The following is a 17,946-nucleotide window of genomic DNA, read 5'->3' on the forward strand; positions in this document are numbered from 1 at the left end:
GTCACGAAGATGACCATAAGCTCTAAAACTCACAAAGAGAAACACCAAACAAGAACCAAGAAGTATGATGCAAGGATGCAAATGGTTTGAGCTCTCAACGAACGATACGATCAAGCTACTCACTTGAGAGCCCCCCTTGATAGTACAACAATCTATCCTAAACAGAAAACCTATCAAGGGCAAACCTATACCTTGCACCTCGTCCTCTTGAGCTAGATGATGATGATCTTGGCTTCCTCAAGATGGACCACCTTTCTTGATTGCGTTGGCTTGATGAAGACTAGTTGATTGCTCCCCCATACTCACTATGGGTGAGCCACTCTTCAGCATATCTTCACAAGTCCATTGCCACCACAATGGACGGCAAGCTTCAAGCATGATATCTTCGTGCTGATCCACTTGAACTTGCACATTGCAATCTTGATGACGATCACAACTTGACGTCATACTTCATGGGTTGTATGAGATCTTCCCTTTGACGCAAGCCCATGGAAACACACCTAACCCCCACATAGAACTCTCACGAAGACCATGGGTTAGTACACAAACACGTAATGGACAATGCTTACCATACCATGGGATCACTTGATCCCTCTCGGTACATCTTGTACGCTTTGTGTGTTGATCATCTTGATTTACTCTTTGTATGAGATCTTGATCAACCATGTGTCTCTATGACCATTCTTTGGATAATACCTTGAATACCATCTTGGTCATCATATAAACTCCTTGAACCCAACAGATGGAGTTCAAGAAGTGCCTATGGACAAATCCATACCATGGGATCACTTGATCCCTCTCGGTACATCTTGTACACATTGTGTGTTGATCATCTTGATTTACTCTTTGTCTGAGAACTTGATCAACCATGTGTCTCTATGACCATTCTTTGGATAATACCTTGAATACCATCTTGGTCATCATATAAACTCCTTGAACCCAACAGATGGACTTCAAGAAGTGCCTATGGACAAATCCTATAAATGTAACTTAAGGCAACCATTAGTCCATAGGAATTTTCATTAATTACCAAAACCACATATGGAGATATATGCTCTAACATAGGGGCTCGAGCAGGTGGCCACAAGCCTGCTAGGCGCGGCCACCCCTGGCCGCGCCTAGGGGGCTTGTGGGCACCCAGCTGGCCCTCTGGCCCCCCTCTTCTGCTATATGAAGGGTTTCGTCCGAAAAAAAATTAGGAGGAGGCTTTTTAGAGGGTTCACCACCGCCACGAGGCGGAACTTGAGCAGAACCAATCTAGAGCTCCGGCAGGACGATCCTGCCGGGGAAACTTCCCTCCCGGAGGAGGAAATCGTCGCCTTCGTCATCACCAACACTCCTCTCATCGGAGGGGACTCGTCACCATCAACATCTTCATCAGCACCATATCATCTTCAAATCCTAGTTCATCTCTTGTAACCAATCTCCGTCTCGCGACTCCGATTAGTACTTGTAAGGTTGCTAGTAGTGTTAATTACTCTTTGTAGTTGATGCTAGTTGGATTATTTGGTGGAAGAGTTTATGTTCAGATCCTTGATGCTACTCATTACCTCTCTGGTCATGAATATGATTATGCTTTGTGAGTAGTTCCTTTGGTTCCTGAGGACATGGGATAAGTCATGCTAATAGTAGCCATGTGAACTTGGTATTCGTTCGATATTTTGATGTGTTGTATGTTGTTTTTCCTCTAGTGGTTTTATGTGAATGTCGACTACATAACACTTGACCATTATTTGGGCCTAGAGGAAGGCATTGGGAAGTAGTAAGTAGATGATGGGTTGCTAGAGTGACAGAAGCTTAAACCCTAGTTTATGCGTTGCTTCGTAAGGGGCTGATTTAGATCCACTAGTTTAATGCTATGGTTAGACTTTGTCTTAATTCTTCTTTCGTAGTTGCGGATGCTTGCGATAGGGGTTAATCATAAGTGGGATGCTTGTCCAAGTAAGGGCAGTACCCAAGCGCTAGAGCACCCACATATCAAACTATGAAAGTAACGAACGCGAATCATATGAACATGATGAAAACTAGCATGACAGAAATTCCCGTGTCTCCTCGGGAGCGTTTTTCCTCCTATAAGAGTTTTTCCAAGCTTGCCCCTTGCTACAAAAGGGATTGGTCCACTTTGTTGCACCGTTGTTACTTTTGTTACTTGTTGCTTGCTACGAATCATCTCACCACACAACTACTTGTTACCGATAATTTCAGTGCTTGTAGATTTTACCTTGCTGAAAACCACTTGTGAGATCCTTCTGCTCCTCGTTGGGTTCAACACTCTTACTTATCGAAAGGACTACGATTGATCCCCTATACTTGTGGGTCATCAGTCATCTTCTTGGAGAAGTTGTTCTTGTTGGGGAAGCACTTGGCCTTGTCTTTGCGAATAAGCTTGCCACCGTTGTCTTCCCTCTTCTCATAAGGACAATCTGCCACAAAGTGGCTCCCATTGCCACAATAGTAGCAAGTTCTCACACGTTTCTTACCCTTGGACCCGCTTGAGTTATTCTTGGAGAAGTTGGGCCTTAAGTTTCTCTTGTTGCCCCAGAATTGCCTTGACGCAAGAGCCATGTGCTCGTGGTAAGCATATCTGGTATCTTCGAGACAACTTTCCTCTTCTTCTTCTTCATCTTCCTTGAAACAACCTTGGCCTTCAAAGCAAGGTTGAAGGAGTCTTTTCTTGAATGTTGGACACGAGCTAGAGCGTTGTCCGTGGTCTTGTTCAATATATTCATGGCAATGAACTCATCCAACACATCGCTCGAGGACAAGGAGTGGAACTCCGACCTTTGACAGATGACGGAGGACATGGCCTTGTTGAAAGGCATGATAGCCTTGAGAAACTTCCACTTGATCCAATTTCATCCACATCCTTGCTTCTATGATCTTGGAGAGCAACTGCAAGGGTTGTCACTCTCCGGTAGGGCTCACGAGGGCCCTCATCATCAAGCATCACAATTTCATCGGCCACTTCAAGAATCACTTCATAGTTGGACTGTTAAATACTTGAGCTTCCCTTGTACATGGAAATAATGTGTTCCCAACAATCTTTGGCACGAGTGAAGGTACGCAAGTGAGCAAGATCTTCAATGGGAACAACTGCTTCAAGGATGAACTAGACGGAGTGATTGAGCTGATTTTCGACCTCTTCTCTTGGAGTGAGGTTGCTTGGATCATGTGGGTAGTACCCCTACTCATTGATTCTCCAAAGTTGTGTTGAGGTGTGATTCAAATGAGCTTTCATATGTAAAACCCAATTAGCAAAATCATTCTTAACAAGTTTAGGCGGAGCACCGATGTTAATAATATGCGGTGGGTGAATCGATCCTCCATAGACCGCGGGAGGAGGAACCAAGGCTTAGGTATCCAACCCGCTCGTTCCTTGAGGCAACTTATTCTTATCACTACTAGCCTTCTCCTTCTCGGAGTTGGCATCCCACTCCGGACCTGTGGGGTTAACCACTCGCATATGAATTGGTAGGAAGTGTGAGGCCTTCAAGGAAATCTTTAAGCATGGATTTGACCTCAGTAGCCACTGAGGATCTAAGGGAGGAAATAACATCATTTAGATCCTCTCGGGAGACCGTGTTCACATCCACGGCCTCGGGTAACTCCACGACCCCGGTCCCCTTCGTCATCCATACTCTTTGGGTGGTGAAACCTTTAACAAAGAGTCGTAGCTCTAATACCAATTGAAAGGATCGATATGGTTGAATAGAGGGGGGGGTGAATAGGCAACTACCAATTTTAAGCTTTTCTTTCATAAATTTAGTTTAGCAGGTTGTCTAGATATGCAACTAAGTGAGCAACCTGTATGATGCTAAGAACACCAATAACAAGCAAGTAAAAAATGTAAGTAAAGGTAAGAAGTGACCACAAGTGAAACGATGAAGATGAGGATATGTTTCCGAAGTTCCTTCCCTTTGAGGGGAAGTACGTCTCCGTCAGAACTGTGTGGAGGCACAATGCTCCCCAAGATGCCAATAAGGCCACTGTATTCTCCTCACGCCCTTACACAATGCGAGATGCCGTGATTCCACTAGTGGTTCCTTTGAAGGCGGCAACCGAAACTTTACAAACAAGGTTGGGCCAATCTCCACAACTAAATCAGAGGCTCCCAACAAAACCACGAAGCTTCACCACAATGGACTATGGCCTCGATATGACCTCTTCCATCTAGGGTGCTCAAACACCCAAGAGTAATAAAATCCACACAATAAAGTATGGGGGGATCAAGTTTCCTTTGGTGGAAGTGTAGATCTAGATCTCCTCCTCCAATCCCTAGCAAATCAACCAGTTTGAGTGGCTAGAGAGAGAGATCGGGCAAGAAAGCTTGGAGGGCATCAATGATGGAGAGACAAAGGTAAGAGGTAAAGTGGTAGGTCGAAGAAGCACCACTTTATATAGTGCCCCCATTTCCAACCGTTACAGCCGTTTTTTCAATGGGGTGGTACAACCGTTGTGTGCACTCGTACAACCGGTGCACACAAATAATTCGCACCAGCCCTAACCAACGGTACAGCCGGTGGCCGGGGTGGTAGTACCGGTCATCCAAGAGGACAGGAACAACCGCCCTACCATCGCCCAACAACTGCTTGGAAACAGAGAGGAATCACCCTCGAGCGCTGTTGGGGCGGTGGTTGCCATGGTGCAACCTCTAGGAGAGATACGAGGATGCGACTAAGTCCTGGGCGGTACAACCGCCCTAGACACCGGCAGTACCGGTCAAAGAGACATGACTGGAACTACCGGCCCGCAACGCCCAAGTACAACACCATAATAGAGCCGAGCCTGATGGTGGGGCGGTACTGGGCCGATGCAACCGCCTGATTCCGCCACTCGAGGGTTAGCCAGACTTTGGTGGTACAACTCCCCGGAGGCAGCAGTACAACCGTTGGGGAGCACCCTGAGAGCAACAACTCCAGGGTTTCACCCCTCGAGTGGTAGTTATACCTGACGTACCCATCTCAGCGGTACAACCGCTGGAACCAGCGATACAACCGCTAGGAGAGAAGAAGCTGACAGGAGAAGAAATGAGGACCTCTCCCAAAGATCGGAAGGAATCTTGGGTGGGAGATAAAGGATGTGTACGTGCATTGATTCACCCACTACCTTATGATGTGAATTCCCTCTTAATAGTACGGATTCTCTACGACCAAAGAAATAAACACTTAGAGAACACCATCTTCGTTCTTTTCTATTCGGAGGAAAGCCCAAACAACTTGTGTCCAAAGTAAGGTACGTGAAGAACTTAACACTCAATTAGATCACATAATGAGTTGTCATCATCACCAAAACACTAAGGCAGGAAAGTGCCCTAACATATAGGAATCAAAAAACAAGCATAAAAAATCTAAGATTCTATTCCTTCAAATTTTCAATGAAAATTCTTTGAATCAAATGAGCCCGGAGATGTACCCAAATGGTATAAGTGCCACACGTCATGTGAGTGACACTCCGGTCCTAACGTTTTATGATGTCAATTTCAGTCATGCAAGAATTTCAAATTCTAGTGACACACGGCAATTTTTTGTCAAAAATAAATCAAACACGAAAGTTGTCATGGTTGACAACTAAACTTGTCATTTTGGCGTTACTAAACTCACGATAAAATATGTTTGAAGTTGTCATGTGTTTATGTCACACCTTATGTAATACTCCCTTCATTTCAAAATAAATGTCATAGATTAAATACTAAACCAATATAAATTTTATACTAGATCAATGACGCTTATTTTGTAACAGCGGGAGTACTAATCAGGTCCAAGATGTCCAATTTGTTTTGTTTTCTGCACATGCTAAAATGCTAAAACTTTTTATTTAAAAAAATTCAGATAGTATTTGAATGTGACAAAGAATACATTAAAATTAAAATTTTGCTTGATTTCTTTTTGACATCTCGATAATTATTTCCGTCAGGGAGGAGCACATGCTCCTGAAAGCCGAATTGCATTTTCGTTTATTTGAAGCAATAGATTAATGCCGGGCACGTTTTCTTGGACGGACCCAAATTCCCAGAGAACCCAGAGAAGTAGCCGTGCGCGGGATGCGTGATCAAAGGCGTGCCCCACATCCCAGAGACGAGGCGACGAGCCGATGATGACTGCGACGGCGGGGCGGGCGGGCGGGCGCCTGAGTTGTTCACCACCTACCCTCCCTCGTCTCTCGAAGACTTTCCACCCAACTGATCACACCAACAGCAACAGCTAGGCACAGCCCACGAACAAAGTGCCATTGATAAGTAGTAAGACGAAGCATTTCTTCCTCCCCGGAGACACGAGGAGAAAGACGACGACTCCTCTCCCGCCCCACCTCGGCCCCGAACCCCCGATCGGAAAATCTCAGCGGAAGCGTTGCACGTCTCCCCGGGCGCAGGATCTCGGGGCCCGGCGGAGAACGTGGACCGGCACCGGCACGAACGCCAGCTGATCGAGCAAGAGCCTAGAGGTACGTACGCACGTCTGTTCGTTTCACCGGGGAGTTTCCAATCTCATCTGCTGCGCCGCGTAAGGTAGCAATATAGCGTAGCTGCTTACGATCGATCGGTACTCTCTGTTCTTTCGTCGATTGGAGCCGAGTTGTCGGCCGGCCGCATGGGCAGCGCCGATCAGTCGGCGGCGGCGGCGGCGGCGGCGCTGCTTCTCCGGGGGATCCGCGACGTGTTGGCCCTACCACAGCACTGCTACGCCGCTAGATTACTGGAAGAGTAGAGCCAGCGCCGCCGCCTGCGACGGACGGGACGCGTACGTTTCCTCTGGCCTCCTCGCCGGCGCCGTGCGTGCTCGAGCGCACGCCACGAACCAACTGCGCCCTGACACGTGGCGTCCGTCGGTGGCTGGCGTGGCGGCGCGCTGGACTGGCCAGGGATGCCTCCCCCGTTCGTCCTAGTAGGGGCCAAATTGTTGGCAGGTGTCGCCGTCCGTCCGAGCGGAAATATCTTCGCCAGTTTCTTCTTCTTCCCGGTGATCAGGGATACGTTCGACTCTAATTGCCCTCTTCTCGGAGCAAATCGCGCGACCAGATTTATCGCTCGCGTGTTTTCTTTCAGAAAACATCCGGATCTGTTTAACAAGTCATCAGAAGCCCAAAGCACCCCAAATAATGAAATTACACCAAGATCTTTGGAGCAACGAACGATCATTATCATTGTTAACGAGCCAGTCACACCTATCGTCAAGAAATCTTTGTGCACGTGGCCCTAAAGACCAGCGCCTTGAAGCCGCAATCGTTGTTGTTAAACCTTTAAATTGATCTGATGTGCCTGACATCAGATCACTTCGTCGCACACAAACGTTGGAAAATCCTGACCTCGTGGTCATAGTAAAGCCAAAGAAATCTACATCCATACTCTATCGGTTCGGTTCAAACAAACGGACTAGAAAAGGATCAAAGCCCCGAAAGCCAACTCAAATAAAAAGGATTGTCATTCGCCTGATCGGAGCCTGAAAATTCTTCTCCCCGCCGCCAGCCGTCGAAATGGCAGGCGCAGAGGAGGTGAATGCAGCGAATCGGCGGACAAAGCCGATATTGCTTGGAGGGAAAGTGGCCTAAGGAAAAGAATACTTCGTTATTGCTCGCGCTTTGTTTTAGCTCGTATGACTATGAGGGTGTTTGGATACGTTTTAGTCCCATGACTGAAAATAATGAGACTAAAACTTGCTAGCCTCATCCATGCTTGGATCCAAATACTAAAAAAACTAAAATCAAGTTAATGAGTAATTATTATCCTCCAAACCCTCCAATCCAGAACTCGCCTGTGTTAAAGGGGAGGAGTTAAATGGGGAGAGAGATGACTAATCCACATTTTAGTATGGATATCCCTGATTAAATTTTTTTAGTCTGACTAGTTTTATCCTCTCTTTAGTCAGTGGTGCTTGAAACTTCAGCCTCTTAAAAAGATTATTTTTAATCAGACTAAAATAAATATGTTGGATCCAAGCACCCTTTATACCATCGGATCCGTAGTTGTTCTGCTACATCCGATCTGGAGATCGTACTGCCTGCCTCTCTTCGCGAAGGTTTGACTTGCACATTAACTAAACGTGATCTACCCAGGATAAGGCCCGTACACATAGATTCAGATATAAATTTTGTAGTGAAGTTTAGTCAGCAATATAAACCCACTGTCGTATGTTTGTATTTGTAATACAAATAACTACAGGTTTTATTCATGGGTTCAACCATTTCATTGCATATCAATACCTTAATTCCCGACCACCAAGGTTTACGATCATTGACAGCATATCATGGAGGAATTAACGTTCAAGTTCCAGTTTCCATGCTAGGTCAAACCAAGAAGTAGATGGGTGACGTGGCGACAAGTGTGTGTGCTGATTAACTGAGAGAGCTGTCACGCTCGGGGTGACGTGGCGACAAGTGAGTATTCAGACGTAGCATAGGAGGAGCTTCATCCGTAGCATCTTCCTGTAGTCGATGCCCCTATCAGACTATCAGTCCATTCTATGCTCTGATGTGACCACCCACCGAATGTGCAAACCAGTCATCAGTAGTACTAAGAAACACCAGAGTTTGACACTTCAAAGCTGCCTCTGCCTTGTCCCAGTTGGTGGAGTACTCCGGCGAAGGACCACTATTTGCCCACAGGTAGCGTCGCTGATAGCTTTTGTGTGGTAGCACTTTTTTTTTAAGAGGAGGTCAAACCCTCGGTTTCTTTGCATGAATTGATGCATATAAACATCTTTATTAATTATTTAACAAAGGCTGATAAAACATACTCCTTCCGTTTCTAAATATAAGTCTTTATAGAGATTCTACTAGTAAACTACATACGAATGTATATAAACATACTTTTAAGTGTAGATTCACTTATTTTGTTCCGTATGTAGACTCCTAGTGAAATCTCTTAAAAAACTTATATTTAGGAACGGATGGAGTATATCAATTCACTCGAAGTCATCACTCACACATATAAACTCGATAATATGGAGTGTTCTTACTTTTCGTATTTAAAACCGATGTCATCGTAATTCCATCCACATAACGTATTGGGACCAACAACCGATGCAGTACATCTAAAGCGCACACCACATACACACGTTTTAAAGGCCGCCTTCATCATCGGACCACTGACCCATCTTCAGGAGAGAAATCAGCATCATCATTGTCAGTCCGGACATCCGTCGACGCCACCACGCCCCTCATCCGTCCATACGCGAAGACTCTCGAAGAACTGTCATGCGTAGCACATGCCAACCAGGCATAACTCAGCATAGCACCTGTCTTCCACGCATGACTTGACAGCTTCACCAAATCCTTATGCAGGACGAAACTGCTCCACCTCCTGCCTGTGTCATCCAGCGCTGCTACACAAACGATGCTCCCAAGAGTGGAACGGTGCCGTAGTACTATCATCATCCGATCTGGAAGACCAGATCCTAGGGTTTTCCCCGAAGCAGTGCCCACCACTAGTAACCGTCAAGGACCCACACAGTGTCCACCACCAACTCAGCCCTCAAGGCGACGCCTTCCGGAAGATCACAGCGTAAAGGATGCCGCCGCCGCCCACCGAAGTTACGGTTTTCATCTGAGAGGCAGGGAGGGGGAATCGGAGGAGCAAACGTAAAAGATGAAAAAGTTACGCCCTTGAGTGTCGTGGTTGGTGCGGTCGGCCGGGGCCGACCAAGGGGTTTCCCCCAATTTGGATCTCCTCCACCAGCTTCACCCTCGCCGCCGGCCAGGGTCCCGGCAAGCCATGCCGGCACCACAGGAGACCCGTGGAAGAGAAGCACACCGATCAGGGCCGAAGGAAAGTGGCCAGATCAAGCGTCGCCGGTCAGCAGAGCAGCCACGCCAGGCGCTGATTCATCGAAGATCCGTCGTACGTCCGACCAGACCACTAGCACCATGTCAGCCTTGTCGCTTGATGCATCCATCGAAGCCATCTATCTGCATGCAGCCGCCACATGGCTGGCCATGGAGGCTTCAATCGTCGCCTCCGCATCAGGGGTGCCGCCCTGACTGCCGCACTTACACCGCGAGGTACTCCAGGACGCCGCCCATCCGTGCCCCGTCGCCACAGGTGCACCGAGCATCGTCGTCCTCGGCGCGCCCCACGTCGGCGCGCCCACCCTGCCGTGGCACCCCCGAGCAAGGAGGAAAAGGGCCCCACCGCTATCGACGCGGGCCAGGTATTGCCCGGCTACGCCTTCTGGCGGCAACGAGGGAGGAGTGCGGTGGAGAAGGAGACCGGCGGGTGCAACTGGGGAGCCCTCCCTGTCGCCTACGGGTGCGACGAGGGAGGGACAACGGGTTCTCGGTGGACGAGGAAGGGATGGACGGTGCGACGGGGGAGGCCTTCCTATCGCCTACGGGTGCGATGACGGAGGGACGACGGGTTCTAGTGTGATGAGTGGTAGCAATCATGGAATTCTTTAATTTGTTGTTTTTATACAGATGAAGCCATGTGAGACTCTAATTTGTTTTACTGCTCGAACGTGCTATGGAGTTTCTGCTAGTGCTCGTGTCAACGCCTGGCTTGTTTCCCTATGCGAGTTCACGTGGTTCCTTGATGGATAACCATAGTATAAATATTTGTCAACTTAACCAGCTTCTGCTCGCTCCTGATTTGCCTGGGAGCACTATGCATTGGTGGCTTGTTCAAAAAATGTACCCCTATATATCATAGTATAACTTTTTTTTTAAAACGGATATCATCATATAACTTCTCACTCACCAATTGGGCCTTCATCTACCACCAGGGGACAGAGAGAAAGAGGTTCAGAAGACGAAGAGGAGATGTCGTCCGACGGCGGGGGCTCCCAGATGGGCGTCGCCGGCGCGCTGGGCCTCTCTGTCACGTCGTCAGTAGCCATTGTCATCTGCAACAAGTACCTCATGAGCACCCTTAAGTTCTACTTCGGTTAGTACTACAACTTTCAGGGTTTCAGACTCGGTGCTGCTGCTTTTTACTCGGTCCGACAATACTTTTGTAAAGTTCGCAAAAAGGAAATTCCGATCTTTGCATACGGAGAAGTATTTCTGATTTGTGCATTCTTGAAATTTGGATACGCAGCGACGACACTGACAAGCTGGCACTTGCTGGTCACCTTCTGCACGCTTCACATAGCGCAGCGTCTGCGCTTCTTCGAGGCGAAGCCAATTGACGCGCAGACTGTCATCTCCTTTGGGTTTCTCAACGGGATCTCCATTGGCCTCCTCAACCTTTGCCTTGGCTTCAACTCAGTTGGCTTCTACCAGGCAAGCTGAGAATCCTCCTCTTTACTGACCCAAACTGTTGATGATAGCTCATACCATTTCATTTGTTTTCTTTCTCGTTGATTTGCTATGCTTGTCTTGCTACAGATGACCAAGTTGGCCATTATACCATTCACCATGCTCTTGGAGACCATCTTTCTGAGCAAGAAGTTCAGGTGCTTCTCAGATTCCTCCTTGCATTGCATAACTTCATTAGACCTCTCCTGAACATCGAACACTTATCATCTTGTAACAAGTTCAGCCATTCTCATGCTCCACGATCGTTAACCGTGCAGCCAGAGCATTAAGGCTTCCCTCATGGTCCTCCTCCTGGGGGTTGGCATCGCATCGGTCACCGATCTCCAGCTCAATCTCCTTGGCTCGATCATCGCAGTGCTCACTATCGCCGCGACCTGTGTCTGCCAGATCGTATCCTTCTGCTCTGCCCCTCAAGCTATTAGCCTGTTACACATTTGCAGTTGCACCCTGAATATTTGTGTTCATGTCATCTTCCTTGACCTTGAACAAAGCTGACCAACCAAATCCAGAGGAGGCTCAAGGTGTCTTCCACTCAGCTACTGTACCAGTCCTCCTTGTACCAATCTGCAGTGCTGCTCATCACCGGTCCCTTCGTCGACAAGCTCCTGACAAAGAAGGATGTCTTCGCGTTCGAGTACACATTCGAAGTCGTGGTACGTACTAGATGTGCAGCAGCAGCAAGAACTGAACTTGTTGATCTAAAAGATGGATGAATTTGAGCTGCGCGTCTGTGTGTGTTTATATCGGCTGGTTCGGTGATGGTTGCTTTATATATAAAGCAGAGGAAGACCCCTTTGTTGTCATTTGAGCTGCGCTGAACTAACTTTCTGGGCGCAGGTGTTCATCCTGCTGTCGTGCGGGATCGCGGTGTCCGTCAACTTCAGCACCTTCCTGGTGATCGGCACGACGTCGCCAGTGACGTACCAGGTGTTGGGCCACCTCAAGACGTGCCTCATCCTCTCCTTCGGCTACGTCCTCCTCAAAGATCCCTTCACACTACGCAACCTCGCCGGCATCCTCATTGCCATCTTCGGCATGGGCCTCTACTCCTTCTTCTCCGTCTCCGAGAGCAGGAAGAAGACCGAGGGCGCCATGTTGCCTGTCAACACCCAGGTCCGTACTTTTCCGGAAACGTTAGTATCTGAACGTGGAATGGCGTATGACAAGGTTGTAACCAGTGTGTGCCCTTGCAGATGAGCGAGAAGGATTCAGCACCGCTCCTTGGCACGAAAGCCTCGCCGTGGCAGGAGAGCAGCGGGGCGGAGAACTTCGACGACGTGCCAAGGACCGCGAAGAGCGCATTTAGCCGGCAGCTGAACCCGTAGCTTAGGATGGATGTGCTTGGTAAGTTGGTATATCAGCATCAATATCTATTCTTTCCCCTTGGGGGTTTCTCCTACAATGACGAGAATTGCTCGATGATGAAAGCAACGGTGGTATTGTAAGGTGGTTCTTTTTTCGAAAATGAGCCAAAGCCCCGGCCTGGAAAGATGTATGCATCCATATATTAAAATCAAAACCAAGTCTCATCAAAGTACACGAAAGGTTTAGCAAAAAGTGAATAAAAAGATACAAGACGTCTGTCGCGTCCAAACCGAAGATGACAATAGACCTAGATGACTAAACACCTATCATATTAATATGTCGTCATCCAAATCGGTTGAAGATACCCTATGCTACCATCTTCCAACGGACACATCCAGTAATCATAGGCTCTCTAGCTTTCACAGGAGTGAGTAATGACCACGTGCGGATCAGTGCGGTAGCCCTGAAGATAACCTGCAAGAAGTGAATATCGCGTTGTCTGTTAAACACTAAGTCATTTCTGCAATTCCATACAGCTCACAATAGTGCACATGATTTCACAGGAATAAGTTTAGCAGTTTGAACATCAACCCCTTGTAACCACATCCCAAATAACATGTTTATACTATTAGGAGGACTGATGTTGAAAGCAATGTGAAGCGAGCGTCATACCAGTTTAGCCATAGGACAATTTAGAAAAATGTGCTTAATGTCTTTTTTATTCGGACATAAGCTGCATCTAGGGTTACCATTCCAATTTCATTTGGCTAGATTATCCTTCGTTAGAATAACCCCTTTGTGAACAAACCACATGAAGACCTTAATTCTAAGCGGAACTTTGACCTTCCATATATGCGTTGATTTTGAAATAGGTGTTGAATCTATGAGATGCATGTACATAGATTTGACCGTAAAGACTCCATTCGTGGTCAGCTTTCAATGAACACGGTCGGGTCTGTCAGAGAGGTTAATGGCCACCAACCTTCTGACAAAATGCAGCCAGTTCTAGGACCTACAAAGTTCTGGAAGTAATGTAGGGCAGCAAGTGTGAACTTCTTCTACTGTGGTTGTAGGTAGGCCTGTGCATTCGGTCTAACCGGACCGACCGGTTCGGTTTTGCAGGTCACAAACATTTTCGGTTCCTTTAAAAGTGCAGACCGATCGGATCCTGCACATTTTAGTAACTGATTATTTTTAGAACCGAAAAATCGGTTATGTCTTCGGTTTTGACCGAACAAACCAGAAATACATTATCTTTCTTAGCCTGCTTTGTCGCATGTTTCGGTACAAGCAAACGATGTGAGTAGCCACCTGCTACTACCATTTTATAGTCTTCCCAACGCGCCCATTCTCAATGGTTGTCCGAGGTGGTACTAATCTACAAACTGTTATAGTGCAGCTGACATATTATATATGGGCCGATTACTACACAATACTTGGGCCATCCCAAACAAGTACATTTGTACGTCGATGGGAGAGAGAGACTTAGAGGTTGCTATGTTCCTGCGTCTCTCTAGATGGGCCAGCTGGCCCACCTGTTCTAATGCGTTGACAAGAATTAGAGGGGAAGCGAGGCTTGTACTGTAGTTTTGGGTTATTCGGTTTTTTCGCTTTAACATGTGCTAAAACCGAAATTATCAAATAAATTTCGGGTTTACAGATTTGATAACCGAAATAGGAACAAAAATTTTCGGTTTTGGTCCATTCGGTCTCGGTCCCGGTTCTTTCGGTTTGGTATATCGGTTCTCGGTTTATATGCCTACCCCTAGTTGTAGGGCAGGGTTCTTGCAGAAATTGCACAAGAAATTTTCTGGAAGTTCGACAAAAGCTCCAATTTATCATGACAATTCTCTCATTTACAAGCGCGGAAAACAGTGAATGTTAAAAAAAATCCAGAAAAAACGCAAGCCTTGTTCCCTAGATACATTGATAGGAAGAATAGAGTGCAGAAACGCAACAGCTGCTAGAGAAATATTACAATTAATAGCACCGGACATATTTTGGTCACCATGCCATCCACACAAGCGCCATGAGGTAGAACACAACAATAGACCATATTTCAGTGTATAATGCATCAATGTTGAAGATATAGAAAGATAGTCCTAAGTTGACAAAGCTCAAACCGATCCCCTACCCGGCATTAGAGGAGGATAATTTCGGTTTTTCTCCTCTAACTGGCACCTAGCCAATTCCCTAAATAGAATCAGAGGATAGCTTATCCACCGACGCCTCTCCCTCCTCTAGATTTACTCCGTGGCGACTGCTCTAAGAAAAAATCTCGCCTTTCCGCCACCTCTCGCCCGCCACTGCCTCTTTGCCGGCGACCGCCTGTCGGTCCCGGTCGCTACCTAATTGACTCACTTGGCCCTCGCCGTCATTCTAACCGACACCGAGCCCGTTTGTTGCCTGTCACTGTCGTTGGAATCGAGGTGAAACGCCTACCGCCATCCTATAACCGATACATCAGACAGATGTGTATTTTCTTCTTCTTTGACGGTCGTCGCTCCTGACCTTGCTTTCGCGCTGCTGCAGGTCATTTCCATGATCCACTGCCCACCAGTTTGGTCGAAACAACGACGGCTGGCCGGTGCATCACCGATGCACTGCAAGTGTTCGACGAATTGCCTAGGTGTTTTTTTTTCGTTTGTCTCTTTTTGAACCAAGTCGTTTGGATTGAACCTAGTTGGTTGAATTGTAGATGACGAGGTTGAGGGAGATTGTCTCCGAGGACTCGTCATCATCCGAAGATGACGAAGACGACGAAGACTTTGAAACCGTTTTAGGTATGATTTTCAATGATGATATTCTGCGCCCTAGGAGAGGATCGTAGCTTGGCCGCATACACTTAAACCGTTATAGAGTGGAGGGCCATGCCAAGATCATGAGAGACTATTTTGCTCCAAAGCAAACCTATCTGGAGAAGTACTTTCACCAGTGCTTTCGGATGCACACAAGTCTTCTTTTGACCATTGCAAAAGTCACGAGAAGTGCATGTGGCTGTTCGAGTCTTGGCCTAAGGGTTTTCTCTCGATGGCATTGACGATTATGTCTGCATTGGTGAAGACACAATCGTGAAGGTCATTCGAAGGTTCATTAAAGCAATGATTGATGTTTTTGGACCTGAGTACTTGAGAGCACCCAACGAGGAAGACACCCAGAGGCTGATGACAAAGAATGAACCAAGAGGATGGCCATGGGTGCCTGGATCACTTGAATATATGCACTGACCATGAAAGAATTGTCCTGTAGGGTGGAAGGGTCAGTACAAAGTCCACCTCAATGATCATCCAACAACCATTCTTGAAGTTGTTGCAACGAAGGACCTTTGGATATAGCATCATTTTTTGGTTCGCCTAGCTCCCACAATGATTTGAATGTGTCATCGAGATCACCATAGTTTACTGGGCGTATTACAGGAGATCACTAGTGTAGGTGAGTCCTATATAAACGGTTTTACCCCCTTTTTGCGACGTAGTTTGAAACCATCACATTGCTTGTGTGTGCGATACGGGGAGGGAGCTATCCCACTCGACATAGATAAATCCGGTGATACTTTCTCCGGTCACACACGCTAGGGAAAAAGAGATCGTGTGCGATTGGGAGGGTGGACATATTGTAGAAGTCGAGTGAAAGTTCTTAGCATCCCACATAGTGAATCCCAAAGATACCTTTCCGTTCATATGGTACATCACACATCATTTTCTGCATAACATTGTCTGTGATAGGGGTGGCCATCACACATGATAGTTATAATCCTCTTGATTGTGTTACTCAATACATCATGCACGGTGCCTAGAAGAAACTATTTGGCATAGGGATGTCCATCACACACACTTGTTATGTGAAAAATGTTGGTGATAGGGTGGCCTAATTCACACAGTTGTTGACCGAAAGTCGTGTTTGATTGCTGTAACAGTCCGAGACTGCCGCTCCAGAAGATTCCCTTTTTATTCCTTTGTCGCCGTGTGATTTATCTGGTTGTTGCATTCATCATGGCATCATGTGCATCATCTGCATTGCATCGGCACTCCGTTGCTGTCTACTTTCAAAACTTGCATTGTAGTTGCCGGTTCTCTCCGTTTTCGTCGTTGACCGTTTCGAGACCAACCACAGTCGCACGTGCCCGCGTCATTGTTAAAATATTGTTTTAAAAGGTGTGTATAAAACATTCTTGTATTGGGATGAAACTTGACGTGCACTTTTATTTTAATATAGGTAGGTCTCCTGCCGGATTTCATCGCAATCGGAGTCTGTTTGATAACTGAATGGTCGACCGTAGCGGCACCGTCATCGGTTTATCGTCGGGCATTTTTTGGTGTTTAAAATCTCGTTGCCGGGCCGCAAATCTCCCTCTCTTCCCCACCTAGCCTTTCAAACACAACCCATGAGCCCACCTATGCCAACCATAAGCCCCTCCGCGTCCGGAGCCGTTTGATCGACATCGTACGGTGTGAAAACTATTCAAATCCCCTAACCCTAAATCCCTCCTATAAAAGGAAGGGCAATCTCTTCTTATTAGGAAACCCTAGCCTCCACCTCATTTCCCGTGCGCCCCAAACCTCAGCCGCAGCCTCCATCATGCTCTATCAACTCCCAGCCGCCACCAGGGCCCACCGAAACCCATCTGCGGCCCGCCCGGGCCCGAACCGCCGCCGCCGCAAGCCCGAGCACCCGCAGCTGCAGCCAACGTGCAGCAGCAGCACCCGCAGCCCCGTACCCGAGCGAAGGAGCCCGATCTCCCCTTGCGTGACCCCCTCCCCGTCCTGCGTCGGCGACCGTCGGAGCCGCCGTCGGTGACCAGGTCGAGCAGGTCGCCCCGGACCATGACCCTCTCTCTTCCTCCCCCGCCGGTTTCATATCTCTCCCTCACCCGAGTTCATGTGGTTTTCGTGCAGGAGCTCGCCCGAGCACATGGCGCCGCCGCGTTGATCTATTCCGGCCGGCGACCGTCCACCATGGCGCGCCCGGGAATGAACTCCCTCTAGCTGGATCCATCGTCGCCCGGCCCTAGCCGCGCTGCCCTACGCCTTCGCGTCGGCTTGCCGTCGCCATGGCCCCGTCCTCGAGCGGGAGGACGACATGAGCTGCGCTTGACCCCTCCCTGCGTTAACCAAGCGAGCGAGGCGCTCGCGTGGGCCACTCCAGATCCGGCCCAGCAGCGCCCAACCCAGCCATGGCCAACATGCCTCGCTGAGCCTGCCTCACCCCGGCCCACCAGATGCTTCGACCCAGGCCATGCAGGTGAGCGCCCCGGGAACTCCTATGCACCGCGCATTGCGACGAGTAGTCAGTCGGACGTACAAGGGTAGCGCCCCCGACTGGGATAGCCCATCTTCGGCTCGCCCCCAACTAGGTGGCCCAACGTATTTTTTGTTTGAAAAAAATCCAACAATT

The 17,946-nt window shown here is 47.9% G+C and overlaps 1 protein-coding gene across 1 annotated transcript; it reads left to right on the forward strand.

Annotated features, from left to right (window-relative positions):
- The first annotated feature begins 6,157 nt into the window (after positions 1-6,157).
- Positions 6,158-12,712, forward strand: LOC123431263 (UDP-xylose transporter 1-like). The gene is made up of 8 exons (XM_045115089.1): positions 6,158-6,441; positions 10,713-10,873; positions 11,027-11,211; positions 11,317-11,384; positions 11,505-11,637; positions 11,739-11,900; positions 12,085-12,360; positions 12,441-12,712. The coding sequence occupies exons 2-8, from the start codon at positions 10,750-10,752 to the stop codon at positions 12,570-12,572; spliced, it is 1,080 nt and encodes a 359-aa protein (XP_044971024.1). The 5' UTR covers positions 6,158-6,441; positions 10,713-10,749; the 3' UTR covers positions 12,573-12,712.
- The last annotated feature ends 5,234 nt before the right edge of the window (positions 12,713-17,946 follow it).

Source organism: Hordeum vulgare, chromosome 1H, assembly GCF_904849725.1.
Source record: "Hordeum vulgare subsp. vulgare chromosome 1H, MorexV3_pseudomolecules_assembly, whole genome shotgun sequence".
Taxonomy (NCBI): domain Eukaryota; kingdom Viridiplantae; phylum Streptophyta; class Magnoliopsida; order Poales; family Poaceae; genus Hordeum; species Hordeum vulgare.